Source organism: Syngnathus floridae, chromosome 1 (assembly GCF_059516105.1).
Source record: "Syngnathus floridae isolate MCC-2025c chromosome 1, RoL_Sflo_1.0, whole genome shotgun sequence".
NCBI classification, from domain to species: domain Eukaryota; kingdom Metazoa; phylum Chordata; class Actinopteri; order Syngnathiformes; family Syngnathidae; genus Syngnathus; species Syngnathus floridae.
In genome coordinates, this window is record NC_142413.1 from 3,047,430 (window position 1) to 3,062,500 (window position 15,071).

Sequence of the window (15,071 nt, forward strand, 5' to 3'; positions counted from 1 at the left end):
GACTCTTTAAAAGCACAGGTGTCAAACTTATCCGGGCCGCCACGTCATTTTTTTGGTGTACACCAAAGCTAATCAAGTGTGTCCTGTTTGTTGCTAACTCTCCACTTTCATGTATGCTAGTATTTGAGTTGTTTGTTTGCTGAGGTTTTTTTCAAATCCATACAGAGCTTAGTCCAGGGTTGTGTTTTTCTCTCATCGGTCTTATTTAGACACTTTTTCACATACCGACAATACAAAATATGTACGCAAGATGCAGGTGCTACTGTTGGCCACTTGGGGTCGCCAAACTCACGCGACACTGTGGTATCTGTATCTTTGAACGTGAGCAACTTTCAAAGGCTTGGCTCGGCCTGGTGAGTGCAGTGGGAAGTCAGCAAACTTGAGCGGAGAGTATAAATATTGTGATAAAGTTAAAAAATCTGAGAAATATGATAATAAAAAAATATAATGAGGTGATTTTGAATTGCTAATATTTTCACAGTTCCCACAGACCCCTGCTGGGAAATTCGACCCACCCAAAAAAGTTTGACACCTTTTTAAATGTCATAATACTAATAGTTGAGTGACTCCAAATCAAATTGTTATCCACGTCCTCTGAGGCTAAAGGAGCACAGCGGCTGTTCAGGTTTTCACTCTCATCACAGTGCAGCAATCAATGCACTAACAAAGCGCTTTATCAACGAGAGAGATTATAGAGCAAGTGTAGAAGCTCATTAATGGAGACCATTAATTGTAACGTTAACAGCTTGCTGCAGCAGCCGAGGCGGGAAGGGCAGGAAGCTGCTTTTGGGAGAGAGAAATCCTTCCGAGGTTTTTGGGTGACTCCACGAGGTAGGCGTGTAACCCTCCTAAAGTGCTTGGGCGTGGTTGCTACGGTAACTACTGAACCAAGAGGAGGGCAACGCTCGGATGTTTGATTCACATTTCGACCTGTTGGGAGAATATGACACACGGACGCTCAAGCACTCAGGTATCGTCCGTCTGCTACCACTTACCTTTTGGTCCTGGCAAACCTGGCGTCCCCGGCAGTCCCGGAAAACCGGGTTCCCCGGGTTCTCCTCGGAAACCGGGCGTACCCACAAAGCCGGCGCCGGGCTCGCCGGGCCCTCCAGATCGACCCTTGGCACCCGGGAAGCCCGGGAAACCTTTCTCTCCGCGTGAGCCGATGCCGACGTCGCCCTGGAGAGGAGATTTACATTTCATAATGTTTATCAAGCAGCTTCTTTGGATGTTTTGATTTTTTACTGAAGCACTCACTGGGGGCCCGCGAGGTCCGGGGAAGCCTGGTGATCCGTCCCTGCCTGGTGTTCCTGTTTCTCCTGTGGGCCCTCTGGGCCCAGTTGCTCCGAGTTCTCCCTTTACTCCAAAACCATAGTTGGTGTAGTAAGACGCTCCCTTTTCTCCCTTGCGGCCAAAGAAACCACGTTCACCAGCGCGACCCTGAGGGAAGATCACAATTTGTTTGGGATTGGGCCGGACTAGTACACGGACATTTCGGTTCGAACTTTACTCACAGGTGTTCCCTGGCCCCCAAAGCCAGGTGAGCCGGGGTCACCGGACTCCCCCTTTGACCCTGGGAAGCCGGGGTTGCCCGGGGTGCCCGGACGTCCAGTAGGCCCGGGCAGCCCTGAGGAGCCGCCTCCGATACAGTTGCAGTCACCGGGATCCCCTTGTGGGGTGGACGGGACGGGTTAGAAGAGCAAAAGTATCCGTTAGTGCTCAGCAGCGGATTCATCGGTGGTTTGTACCTCTGAAGCCTTTGTATCCTTGGTTTCCCTGCGGTCCACGGGAACCAGGCAATCCCGGGACCCCCGGGATGCTGGTTCCAGGTGAAACTGCAATGACACGCGCACGTTTAACTGAGAATCAACAGGAGCGACTTTATAAGCCTAGAAATGGCATGGCTTTCCGATTTCACACTGTTTGCTAATGAGCGCATAATCAGGGAACAAAATGTAAATCAGCAATGTCAATTCTGACATTAGGTCTTGAAATAAAGACTTTTCCAGGGACATGATGAGCGAGTAGAACGGCGCAGCTTTGCGACACAGTGTGAAATCGGGGTTAGTCGCTGCTCATTGGCCACGACAGCTTTGACAGGCTTAAACTGCAAGGTTATTTTAAGCAGTAGATTGTTTCTTTTTTTTAATTTCAATATAACACAGCTTTACATTAAGCATGAACAAAATTCACTGATTTTACATTGCTACATTTGGTGAAAATGTGATTTGTGTTTTTTTATTTTGCAATGACTGCATGAATATAATGAATGCAAACAGGAACTGTTGCTGCATGTGTCCTTCCTACTTGCAAGTAAAATCAATGAATTATGTTCACTGGCGACACCCTGTGGCCAAAGATGAGAAAAGCAGCTTGCAGTCAAAAGACCAGTAAGCAAAACTTACCGCTCCACCTTGCACAGAATCAAAAGAGTTAAGCTATCGCCTGCTGAAAGTTGAGTTTGCTGGGCTGCTTTCTTATCGATTTATTCGCCCAGGCGAGCAAAAATATTGCCATTGTGACCATGGCAATATGGCTGCCGCCCGGGGGATACCTGAATTTGACTGACCAGTGGGCCTTTCCCCCTCGGGATAGATGACGCAGGGCTCACCGGGTCGGCCTTGGAGGACAGTAAAGTCAGTCAGCCGGGATTTCTGTCTTGCAGCTGCACTTACAACTGGCTTTCATGCCTTGAATTCATTGGTTTTATAGCAAACGTAACGCCTGCCTGCTGCATCCCTAACACGAGGTTAATGCAATCATCAACAGAAAACTTCACAGTAAAAAAAAAAACAAACGTGATGATCCGCACCTATGATGAAAGAGAATTTTTATGAACCGGTCGTGTGTCAACATACTGGGTGTCCCCTGTGATCCGGGTGGTCCCTGAGGTCCGGGAGGTCCCGGGATCCCTGGAAGTCCAGGGGAGCCAGGGAGTCCTTCGACGCCATAGCCGGGTATGCCGGGGCTGCCTTTCTCTCCCTTTGGGCCCGGGGTGCCTCTGAAACCCAAAGTGGGACGGCCTCCTGACAAGAAACCAAAGACAATTTATCAAAATGACGACATGCATACTTCTAAGAGTGGTCTGGGCCATGTTACCTGTATCGAAGCCCCCAAGACCTGGTGGGCCTGGCGGGCCTGGAAATCCAGGAGGTCCTTGGTCACCGGGAGGACCTGGAAGCCCGTTAAAGCCTGGCTCACCCGGTGGTCCTGGGAGCCCAAGAAAATATTTGGAGGAAAAACATCAACAGTACAAGCCTAAACAAAATCGTAGTTAAGTCTTTCAGGTGCACTGGACTAGGGTGTTTGTTTTCCCGCCGACATCTTAAGGAACGTAAACCGTCGGGCTTTTTACCTTGAATAGATGTACTAGGACCGCCGACAAAAGCAGGAGGTCCTGGGATTCCGGGGTCTCCCTGGTCTCCCTAAAAGACATTCGCCATTGACAACTTTTTGCTTAAATGAACAACCCAAGCTTGACCGTCTAAAATTAGAATAATTAAGGAAGTTGCAAAAAAATGAAAACCTTGCGTCCTACCTTGGGTCCGGTGTATCCGGGTTGTCCGGGGAAACCTGGAGTTCCAATGTATCCCTGTGACATAACAGATGTTTGATTGAGCTCAGCCAATGAGGTAAAACAATCCAAATAAATGTGAATGTCTACCTTTTGTCCTGGTAGGCCAGGAGGTCCGTTAAAACCCGGAGGACCCTGAAGACAACATAATAAATAACAAACAAGACGCATAATACTCTCAATCTCGATTGAATATGAAGACGTGAAGTTCTTACTCTTGCCCCTGGGTATCCGGGTATTCCTTTCTCTCCGAATTCGCCGCGGAAACCAAAAGGACTCTGAAGTTGAAGAAAAACCACAAATGTTGACAAACCCAAAGTTGTACAGACAGCCTTGGAGGACGAGCACTTACAGGGAGGCCGCGGTTCCCAGGGAAGCCACGGACCCCCTTCAGGCCGGGTTCACCCTTACAAAGTAGAAGAAAGAAAAGTCAGCTTGGATTGAAGTCACGTTAAAACACCTGTTAATTAATTTCAATAATTATTGCAGAAAATGTGAAAAGTCAGACAAGTGGTATCATTTCCTGTAATGAATACGCCGGATCTTTCTTACCTTATCTCCTTTATAGATGGTGAGGGTTTGCTCGCTTCTTAGAGACCCGTCACCTGGAGTACCACTCGGTCCCGGAAGCCCCAAGTCACCCTGGAGACCAAAATAGATCGGATCAAGAGAGATAACCGGATGGACGGATTTTTAATAACATACCTTGTCTCCTTTTTCGCCTTGATATCCGTCACTACGACTCCCCTGAAACAAAAGTTGCAATTGGAGAGGTTTCAAAAATGACAAAGTCACGCAGATTGCTTGTTTGTGGACTTACCATTGGCCCTGGTGGACCTGGAGGACCAGGTGGTCCCTGAAAACAAACAACACAACCTCACTCAACATTTATTTCACAACACAAGAAAGGGGGGGGAGCAGTTTTCTCGACATACGGGATATCCCTCCGGCCCGGGTGGGCCAGGGAAGCCGAGTGGGCCATCGGGACCTCTGGCGCCCTGCAGCGACAAAGACATTTTCAAATTTAGATGAAGATGGGGAACACAAAATGGGGGAATTGTTGTAACAGTACAAAATCTTACAGGTCGACCGTCTTCTCCTGGAAGGCCAGGTAAACTCTGAAACAAACACAAAGTTTGAGAAGGCTGCGCAAAGATACTTAATATGACAAAAAAAAAAAAAATGCAAGAGAAAATCAGTACAGACTGTCTTTCTCACTGTCTGAATTATCTGGCTATCTCTGATTCCAAGAGTTGTTCAAATATCAAATAGCAGCTACTTTGCTGCCCTCTGGTGGCCATAAGCAATTACTGCAAGCTATGACTCATGAAATATCCTTAACAATTTTGCCAGGTGGTTGACACAACTTTAAGAAATTGTCAGTGAGAACTCACAGTGACGCCATCATCAGTAATGTATCGAGGTTCTCCTTTCTGACCCTTTGGCCCGATGGGTCCCTGGGGAAGCACCACAACATCGTTACTGAGTACTAGGTAAAAAAAAACAGAAAACAGAGCGAAACAAGCGGATCGGTCTTTACTGCAAAACCAGGTAGTCCGGGCGCTCCGGTGCCGTAACCAGGATAGCCGGGCTCGCCTCTGGTCCCGTTACACCCGTCCAGTCCTGGTTGTCCTCGGCTACCTTGCTGACCAGTGTGACCCTACGTTCACCGGGAAAAATCAAAACCGAATACGGTTTGGTACTCGTCCATCCCAAATCATTTACTCTTAGATTTTTTTTATTCTTGCATTGTGCCTACTTACAGGTACGCCATCATTTCCTTGAAATCCTGGTACTCCCATTGGTCCCTGTTGAATCAATCAAATCAATCAATGACATGATAACATTTTGTTGAGTTTTAAGATATTTCCTTGTATGTGATGAACAAGATGGCAACTGTGTCAAAGTCTACAACACCCACTTTGTCTCCTTTCGGGCCAGATGGTCCTTTCAAGCCAATGTGGCCCTTCTCGCCTTTGGGTCCCGTAGGCCCCAGGCCGCCACGGGGCCCCTCTGGCCCACTTTGACCAACCTCCCCCAGGGGCCCTGGACGACCCTGAGAAGAAAGAAGATAAGGTCATGAGTTTAGTGTTGTTATCAAGTGTAACCCACGTTACAAATTATTGAGGTAAGGAGGGAAAAAAAGTTTTAGCTATAAAAATCTATAAATGAATACAAATCAAAGAGTAGCGCTTTTCAGTGTGCACCTCTACATTTTCACCACACGGTGGCAGTAAAATGCAATGAAAATCTCAATGTGCGCAGACAGACAGACAGACAGAGACACACACACACACACACACACACACACACACATCAAGATGATTGACACTCAAACCCATTAGTCCCCATTTAAGGAGGTGAGCGGAAACACCAGAGACGGAAGGAGGAAGGTGAAGGGCGTGTCAGATGTCAGCGAATTTGATTGCAGAGATGAAAAAAAAAAAATCAACTTGAGGCCTTGATATATTGTTTAAAAATACTACATTGAATGCATATTGACGTAAAGCGCAATAGACCGCTTGCATCCACTTTGTTTTTACTCTTAGGTGAACCTCCAAAATCATGTTGTGACAACTAATAACGAGCAGACAGCGATCCCGCCTTTGACTTGACCAGCGTGGGCGTGCCGGAGGCCTCGGGGCAACCGTGTTGACGTGATGAGAGGGTTTGCGCGAGGTAAAGTCAGCCCTGTCAGCGCCGTCTGGATTCCATCTTGCCTCCACACCTGGTTTCACACGGAGGAAACCAGGGCAGGAGTGCCACTTTCTCTCACGCCAGGCCTTCCGGCTTAGGCGCGGGGTCACGTTTGATTTGGAAGGCCAAGTACTAGTTGACATGGGGAGATGGATAAACATCTCAAAGGTGTGCTGTGAGATTCCTTGAATGTAAATTATTAGCCTTGGCTTAACGAAGGTTGGGAGACCCTGCTTTAAGCAGACGAGTCGGGCCGTTTGGAAGCGGTCTGTGTTTTCGTGCCAGAGAGTCAACGTTCCGGTCAGCCCTCAGCGGACCTTCCACCCTCATCATCTTCCAGCAGAGTGGTCAGTTTGTAGGCCCAAATCCCCTCCTGCACAAAGGGCACAAAGGGGCCTATTCGGGGCGGCTAAGCTCTCTGGACTTAGCGCTCCCATCGAGGTCCTGCCTCACTTCCTGGAGCGGGAGAGCGCTCGGACAGATAGTTTCGGGACGGACGAGTGTGTGTGTGAAAGTGTGCGTGTTGTCCTGGATGTCCACCCTCAGGCCGTCGGGGGGTTTAACCGCTCGTATTGTTCTGGTGGCGGGGCGAAGATTTAACTGTCACACTGCATGCTCACTGTAGGATAGTGATGGGGGCAGAATTTGGTGCTGGTGATTTTGGTGGAGGGGAGATTTGGCAAATGAATGGGTTTGGTGGACTATGGGGGTGCAGGCTCAGAGCAAAATTCCAGCTGTGGCACCTTGACCTTTAAACTCTGCTGGAAAACGGACGCACAGATACAACAGATAATAAATGACAGAAAAGATTTGTCTGAATTTCACCGAGATGACGAATATTTTTTTTGATGAAGCGCAATTTGGGAGCGAGATAATTATGATGATGTGCTCATCATGGCCACTAGGAGGCAGTGTAATATAGTCACGCAGAGCCAAACGCAATACATACTCATTTTTTGTCTACGTGTTGCTGCAGGTTTGTTTGAAATATCCCTCGCTTCTAAAACAGCCACTATTGATCACTGCTAACTGTTAGCACGTCAATTCCGTAATGATAGCTGGCAAACAACTAAGCAAACTTTCCAAAGTCAACATTGAGTACATGAATGTCATGTTTGTTTTAATTGACACGTCAGGTCACGTCTTGACAACCTACATTTCGTTTCACGACACAATTTGTCAGCTTTCCCCAAACATTTGAATACTTTTACATATTGAATACGTTAAATATTTCAAAATGTTGACGCTGACCCGTTTCGTACCAGAACAATTTAATTTCCAAAACACCTCGGATCACGGGATAATCTTATAGGATAATCTTATAAAACATGAAATAATCTGGCATTTGTGAGCTTGCAAGCACCGATTTAGACATAGCATAAATATACGCGCGCAGAAATATAATTGCACAGACACGAATATGCGCCCCCGAATTGTAAGAGTCAAGGAGTGCCTACATGTTTAACGACCACACTCAACTTCTGTGGAGTTCGGGAGCTCTGAATGGATCGTAAATTGCCGATATCAGCGAGAGCCTGCAAAATCACTGCTAATAAGCAGTCTTGCGCATTCCTGCACGTGTGTAAACTTTTGCGTGCGTGTTTGTCTTGAGAAAGTCAGAGGTGATTTCAACTCTCGTGTCGACATACGCCTTTTTTCTAAATTTCCATTCAATGCACGCTCAGCCCTACGTCATCTTTTCCCATTCATTGCAACGTTTCTCAATGCAGAGGGAAAAGTTTTCAGAGACGCTTGAAATGACGTTTCTAATAGGTTGCAATTCCGGAGTGAGCCACGCGAGGGCGGTAGAGTGCATCAGAAGAGGCCATTCAGCAGGCAGGAAAAGCCACTCTGCATTTTGCTGCTTGATTCTTTGCGTTTGCGTGCGTGTGTTAAATTACTTCACACATTTTTCCTCCTTTCAGGATCACACTTACACTGGCACACACAATTACTCTCTCACACACACCTATTCGATTGCTCTCTCACTAACATTCTATGGCACACACACGCACACTCTCACACACTCTCAAACTCATTCCCTCACATACTCACACATGCATTTTTTTTTTAATAGGATTTATTACATAATAGACCATCACACACACTCTCTCCCCCCCCTACACACAATCACAATCGCTCAGTCACGCGCATGCACGCGTACACTCTGTCTCTCCTATGCGGAAGTGTGTATGTGTGTCTGTCATCGTTTTCCGCCATTTCTACACACACGAGTGTGTTTATAAGGGACATGAAGAAGAAAAAAAAAAGGCCCATAACCTCAAAAGGCTGATAACATGCCATGGAGGGGCCCCAACTGCATGCGTCTGAGCCGGGAAAAAATGTTTGGATGAAAGGCTGCGGCTGATAAGACTCCCCTGTACATTAGTGTGTACATCACGACACAAACGACACACAAACACACAGAAGAGTAGCCATGCATATAGCTCACACACACAGAATGAGCGATGGGGCGGTCATATTGAAAGTAGATCAAAGTCATCATTCATGCTTGCCTGGTGCTGCTGCCAACTTTCATTATCTGGATGCAATCGGAGCCATTGTGTGCATGCGGTTAATACGGCAAGCCTCACTCTTGCTCTTTTTTTTTTTTTGCTGCCTTTTGCACCCAAAAACTTAGACAGCTTACAGAACTCTAAAGAGATGCTGATTTATATCGAGGGAGCCTATAGAGAGGTTTTATTGCTCTTACGCCCTTATTTTGAAGTCCCCCCCCTCCCCTCATCCATGACGGTCTGTTTAGTCTTCTTTAACTCTCCATCCTTGTGTCAATAAATGCAAAGGCTTAGTTGTTTTAACTTGGCGCAAGTTATTTTGCTGGGGCGCTTTGGTTGACTTCAAGAATGATCTCTTAGGCCTTTGCTGTTCACCCAGCGGGAGAGGATGTTTTCAGATCAAATGAATCCAACATGGCACCCATAGTATAAATAAAGATCTAAAGACCCTCTTCGGAAGGCAAAGCCCCCTCGGCTGTTCATAATGAGAAGCCAACAGCACATCTGGATTGCGTCTCTTTGGTGTGTTTGGACATCACCTGGGGGAACGGACCCTCCCTCTCCCAGGCATCAGCAATGGATTCACAGCTAATGTCACCACGTTAGCCCCCCCCCCCCCCCCGTTAACTGCCTAACAAAAACTTTTCAAACTAGCTAGCTGCTTTCGAGTATAGCTGAGTGAAATGACCTTAAAATAAAAATGTCAGCTGTTATACAATTCCCGTTCTGGGATTTGATTGATTTTTCCTGATACTAAAGAAGCTTTTAAAAAACTAAATAAAGTAAAAAAAAAAAAAAAAAAAATAAAGAGAATATGTTTCCACTTTTTAAATTCAAGTTTTTCCAGCATGGCTTGAGTGTTAGAGCTGTCCCGCCAAGTGCAAATTAAGCCGCTTGTATAAATAATATATATTGATATAGGAATATAAATATAAATAAATAAAAGAATAAAATAAAAACATGTAAAAATAATATAAATACATAAATATCTAACAATAATGTAATCATTTCTGACAATGACGGTTAAAGGTAAGTTAGCAACAGGAGCCATATCATTTCGCCTCAAGTGGTTGGGCGTCGCTGTTATTTAACAAAAGTGGTGTATAGTGGCGAGCGGGTACAGTAAGTGTAGCCTTTCGCTGTCACACGGTAATTGTTGTTGCTGGATGTGAACAGCAAAAAAAAAAAAAAGACTCACCCTCGCTCCCTTTTCTGGGTTGCACCTGCATCCTCGGCTGCAGTCCAAACCGAAACACGGCTCGTTGGAATTGTCCCCCTGCGCACACAAACAAGTGGACAGCTCATTTTCCGTTCGAGATTTGATCGCCGTCGTATCGTTTTTTTCCCTCTGCTTCACACAGCATCCTATGAAGCTTTTGCATCTTATAAACTCGCAGTGAACTGCAGATTAACCTCAGGGTGGCATTCCTGAGAAGGCTCGCAAACATCACACAGCGCTTTCAGACTTGATCGGAGGCATAAAGAAGGCTTTGATAAGCTGACATGTGAGTGACAAAAGATCATGTGAAGTATACATTAGGCCTCTGTTCACGTTAGGCCTCACAGTGAGCGGCTGATGGCTGAAAATGTCAATTTAAACTCCCCACCGAGAATTTGAACAACACCTCTGTATGAACGTATGACCCGATGTTGTTTCTGAGTCCATTTGGGGTCAAAGGTGGCCCTCCAGCATGATCTGGGGATGAAAGGAGAGGTGGAGGGCACTGGTGGGACATGCTGGTGGGATGAAGGTTATGAGAAAATAAGGTGGCAATGTGTTTTTGGTCTTTATAACAAGCTGGGTCAAGACCTTCTGGACCCCCATAAGTCAATGTAAGCTGGTCTAGAACGCACATAAAAAGGCCTGGGAAAAGAAATGGAAGCTATCAGTTCAGGAAATATGAGTTTTTAACCGCTAATTGACTTGAGATACAAGCTGGTAATTGTGAGCAATTTTTCCAAATTTACTGACAATATATTCTTTATCCTCTGAGAAGAATGACTGATATTAGTGGCGTACTGACGAGCTGAGTGTTGTTGATAAAAAAAAAAATGTTCACCCTTTATAATCAAGGATATCATTGATAACAAAAGATTGAAGAATAAAATATAAACACAATTACAAACTGAAAGTACATTTTGCATTTCTGAAAAACAAAATTATAACACAATATTATGGAGTCCTTGTGTTCCTCATCAAAATACACAATACAACCATTTTCTTGCTGTTTTGGGAAGGAAGTTGTAACAGATTAATGACAAGTCAATGTTTTGGGCAAGTTAAAGTGCATTTTAATGAGTTTAAAAGGATTTGTCTTTCTATATTGGAGGGGGGGGGGGTCATTTCACATTTGAGAGCAACAAGGTGTGTGTTTGTCCCTATTAACAATTACCTTAAGATTACTGGCATGTGACGATGGAAGGGGAGCGGATAATATGCAACGAGGAAAAGTTTGGCACAATGCCTGGGTGGTGGTGGGGGTGGGGAGGGGGCGGGATCAGCGGTGCAGGTCCGAGCCTCGCTCCCTCTGATCTCCTCAACTCTTCTAATCACGATGACAGAAGGAGGCCAAGAAAATGAGCCTGGGAACGGAGACTTTTTGGGCTCACAGTCAGAGAAAACCGGACGCAGGAATGTTGATTTCACGTCCTTCCTTTTTTGAAAAACAATATTACTTATTTTCTAAGCGGCACCATTTGATCCCCATACGTGCAAACAATTCCTGACGTAGGACGGCTGGGCTTATGTCACATTGTCCTCGGAGTGATTAGCGAGGCCTGAGGTGGGGGTTAGGGACGTGCAAAAGACACTGATCCTCATCCAGGTGCTGCTGTCCACACCCGGACTTGAAAGTGAAGGATCAGACGAGCAAATGGACGCTAAGCCCCGCAGAACCTGAGGCAGAACACACTAAATGTATAAATCCGGATGTATTATTTATCCTTAAAGTTACAGCATGTTTTTTTTTTCCCTTTTCTGATATAATACTTATAAGATTAACTCATTCAGTGCCATTGATGGTTATAGACATCCAAGGTTGGCAGTGAATGAGTTAATAAAAATAAAATAAATGGCATTCCAAATTCTTGGAATGCAGTAAAATGCAAATTATTGATGTTGCCTTGATTTTTTTTTACCATTGTACACCTTTCATTCCAACGATTGAAACAAATCTGTCTGCTTGAGAGGCAACTCGGGCATCATGTTGACTAAGAACAAAATTAAGCCAATATTTTTCCCGCTGATAAATTTCCTGATAAAACACTGACACGACTGAGCAGGCCTCCCCTACGTTTGTCATCTTTATGCTCGGCATCATTCAGCAGGTGATGAAGCCATCCGATCTATCTGCTGTGCTTGCTCGCGCTCTACTGTCCAAACAGTCGTGCGTGGAGGACGCTGAGCATGTCTTCTGCCGCTTCTTCTTCTAACATCTGAGCGGGAGCTTGAGGATGACAGCCAATGCCTCAACTTGCCCGCTTGCTGCTATAGGCTCTGCAGATGTTATCATGATGTCTCAGGTTACCCCACCCACAAAAAAAAAAAAAAAAGTCGCCGAGCCATATAGCGAGTATGTAGCATGATGAGACATGAGTGTTTATTGTGGAAGGGAGGGGGGGAATAAAGATGATGGAATTCCTTATTTGGAAGTGAGGTTAGAAGGTGAAGGCTGTGATTGGGAGGGAAGTGTTTCTTTCAATTTCTCTGCAAATTTGTCAGTAATTTGCAGTGTAGGTCTGTTTAAAGCCAGATTGTTACGACATCTTTAATGTCATAGAATTGATGCCCTAGTTTTCTTAAGATTGGATTTTTGACAATTTTCGTACTCTAAATTTTGTCACCGGGACTTTGTGTTTGTTTTTCTAAAAATTAGTGATTTGGCCGTTTATTTTCTGGAAGGGATGAGCGTGCATCCCAAAAAATACCGTAAAAGTTGTGTATCATGAAAAAAGGATCAAATTTTGACAAACTCAAAACTAGCTTGAGGCTAGTTAATAGAGTTGTTAAGAAAATCAATCTTAAAATATGAAACAGATATTCGAAAGATTAGAGAAAATCCAATTAGAATTACCTGTAAAAAAAATGTTTTCATTTCAGGTTCATGTGGAAATTTCACCCAAATGATTTTGCGACTATGCAATAAAGACAAGAAATGTGCAAAAAAGGGAAACCATCAGCTTTGATCGTCCTTTCCTCCCTTTTCTCAAATCTCCCTTATCACATCCCTTCCTCTTCCTCCTCTCAAACCTCATCCTCCTCTTCTTCCCCGCTCCGTGTGTGACCCTGACATCCGCGGCGGGAGATTAACCAGCTGTGTTTGGCCGTGTGGCGGCGTTCCCGCTTTACTGTTTATTCCATACGCAGGCTCGCGTGCGTCCCAGTTCCCGGAAGCGGGGCCACCCAGCACGAGTCGCGTTTGACAACAAATGTTTGACGCCGACCTGCTGTCGCACGGAAAAGTATAGCTACATGACTCGCACCACCAAACACCTTCAATCCAAATTTCAACTTTGACCCAAATATTGTGTTTAAAAAAAAAAAAAAAAGACATGATAATTCCATTGCCAGGAGGATCAAACATTGCTATTAGACAGGATTAGCAAACAACCTGCCCGGCCTTGCTCACACTCTCGCCGCTCCATGTGGATGCGCCTCTGTAGTATTTCAACTATTCCAACGTGATTTTTGGAGCCCAAAATGAAGCAATGCGAGAACGGGCATGCCGGATAAATGCTTGTGTATTTTATGTTTCCACTAAAAGTGCTCGAGTAAGTTCAAGCAGTGCGTTCGCCGCCCAAGGCAATTCAATCTTGTTTGAAGTACAAGAGGATAATAGATTTTTGTTTCTATCCAATCATATTTCAGCCTCTGTGTGTTGCCATGTCAATCAAATCTGCCCTGAGCATCACTCATGTAACTTTATTAGCGAATAGTTTCATTAGCTAATCCTGACAATAAATCTCGCATTTTAGCACACCTGCTTGGCGGAATTACAGTCTCAGGACCATTTGGAAGTAATAAAAAGAGTGTTCATCTAAATGAATCATGTAAATGTTGCTACTATCTGTGGATTTATGGCCCCGCAAGTAAACATGCCTGGTCTGTTTGAGCATCGGTCGCTAACGTTTAGCTAACGGTGGATTATTAGGCCGATGAATCAAGCTCCTCTTAACACTGTTGATAAAACAAACTTTAATTCCAAGCATAAATGTTAAGACAGGGCCTGACTAAACAGCAAGTGCGAACATTTCCCCGAGTCTACTTCTGTGAAAGAATATAAATCTACAGAGGAGTAGATTTTATTTCCAATTTGTGGTGAAGACAACAAGATGTACGATGCGCTATATTAGCCCATTAGCGTAGCACGTTGTTGACGTCAACGGGATACAAAATAATAGATGGCAAACTTCTTCCTTGCATCCTTTCCTTACATTTCCCCGATTTTATTTTGTAGGGCAACGTTAAATCCGACACAGCCGCGGTTTCTTTGCATTATTTTTTTTTTGGACACAGTTTCGTGAAGCGATGTGTTGTGATAACTACCCCCGCTTTCTCCCGCATCTCTGAAGGGGGGTGGGGGGGGGGTCAAGGGGGGGGGGTGCGTCTGAACTGAGGAGGCGGACAATAGAGACGAAATGCACCAGAGGCGTCAGACGCGGGATGAAAAGAAAGTGTAATGGCAGACAGATGGGACTGAAAGGAGAAGAAAAGCGGAGGAATTGGTGACACTGCCACCTCCAACGGGAGGTACGGTTTCACTTGCGTCTCCGATTTACTCCCCCCCGGGAGTTGGGAGTGTTTACAATGATGAGGGAAGCCGTACAAGTATTCGGGCACTACAGAAGAACAACAAAGGGATGGAAGCAAAGTCGTCCCAAAACATTTGTCCCAAAACAAGACTTTGCTTCCTCGGACCATGCCTGACCCGCTGACCTCGCCAGAGCCTATTTTTAGCAACGAACCCGCCACCCCTTTCTTCAAAAGTGTCATTTAAAAAAAAACAAAAAAAAGGACGGACACCAGCCGACACATTTTCCGTGTATTTCCGACTGATCTGTGTGTGCGATGCCGCCCCGCACGCACACACTGACGAATTCCACACCCGCCGGTGGAAAGTAAACACACATTTCTGGCACTGCCGCCACACACCGTACAGATGTTCAGTGGGCTTGTTATCGGGAGAGCCCACCGCCGCGAAAACCCCCACTTTGGCCACTGGGGGCGACAGAGAGGAAATTCGAGTTACAGCCACCATGGCTCATTTGATGTCTCTCCATGACTT

General features: G+C 45.4%; 1 protein-coding gene across 5 annotated transcripts in view; it reads right to left on the reverse strand.

The window, feature by feature from the left end:
- The window catches only part of col4a6 (collagen, type IV, alpha 6), a 51,131-nt gene that overhangs the window by 9,046 nt on the left and 27,014 nt on the right, over positions 1-15,071 (reverse strand). For 4 of the 5 annotated variants that reach the window (XM_088387185.1, XM_088387268.1, XM_088387344.1 and 1 more), the window contains exons 6-27: positions 9,986-10,063; positions 5,496-5,630; positions 5,338-5,382; positions 5,115-5,234; positions 4,969-5,031; positions 4,657-4,692; positions 4,510-4,572; positions 4,395-4,430; positions 4,280-4,321; positions 4,127-4,216; positions 3,927-3,980; positions 3,790-3,852; positions 3,665-3,709; positions 3,539-3,592; positions 3,356-3,425; positions 3,100-3,210; positions 2,859-3,026; positions 2,570-2,620; positions 1,749-1,835; positions 1,515-1,669; positions 1,258-1,440; positions 996-1,179 (exon numbers count right to left, since the gene is read on the reverse strand). In XM_088387185.1, coding sequence (XP_088243311.1) covers positions 996-1,179; positions 1,258-1,440; positions 1,515-1,669; positions 1,749-1,835; positions 2,570-2,620; positions 2,859-3,026; positions 3,100-3,210; positions 3,356-3,425; positions 3,539-3,592; positions 3,665-3,709; positions 3,790-3,852; positions 3,927-3,980; positions 4,127-4,216; positions 4,280-4,321; positions 4,395-4,430; positions 4,510-4,572; positions 4,657-4,692; positions 4,969-5,031; positions 5,115-5,234; positions 5,338-5,382; positions 5,496-5,630; positions 9,986-10,063 — 1,933 coding nt within the window. The remainder of the gene's footprint in view (positions 1-995; positions 1,180-1,257; positions 1,441-1,514; positions 1,670-1,748; positions 1,836-2,569; positions 2,621-2,858; positions 3,027-3,099; positions 3,211-3,355; positions 3,426-3,538; positions 3,593-3,664; positions 3,710-3,789; positions 3,853-3,926; positions 3,981-4,126; positions 4,217-4,279; positions 4,322-4,394; positions 4,431-4,509; positions 4,573-4,656; positions 4,693-4,968; positions 5,032-5,114; positions 5,235-5,337; positions 5,383-5,495; positions 5,631-9,985; positions 10,064-15,071) is intronic. The other variant, XM_088387432.1, reaches the window with a different exon arrangement.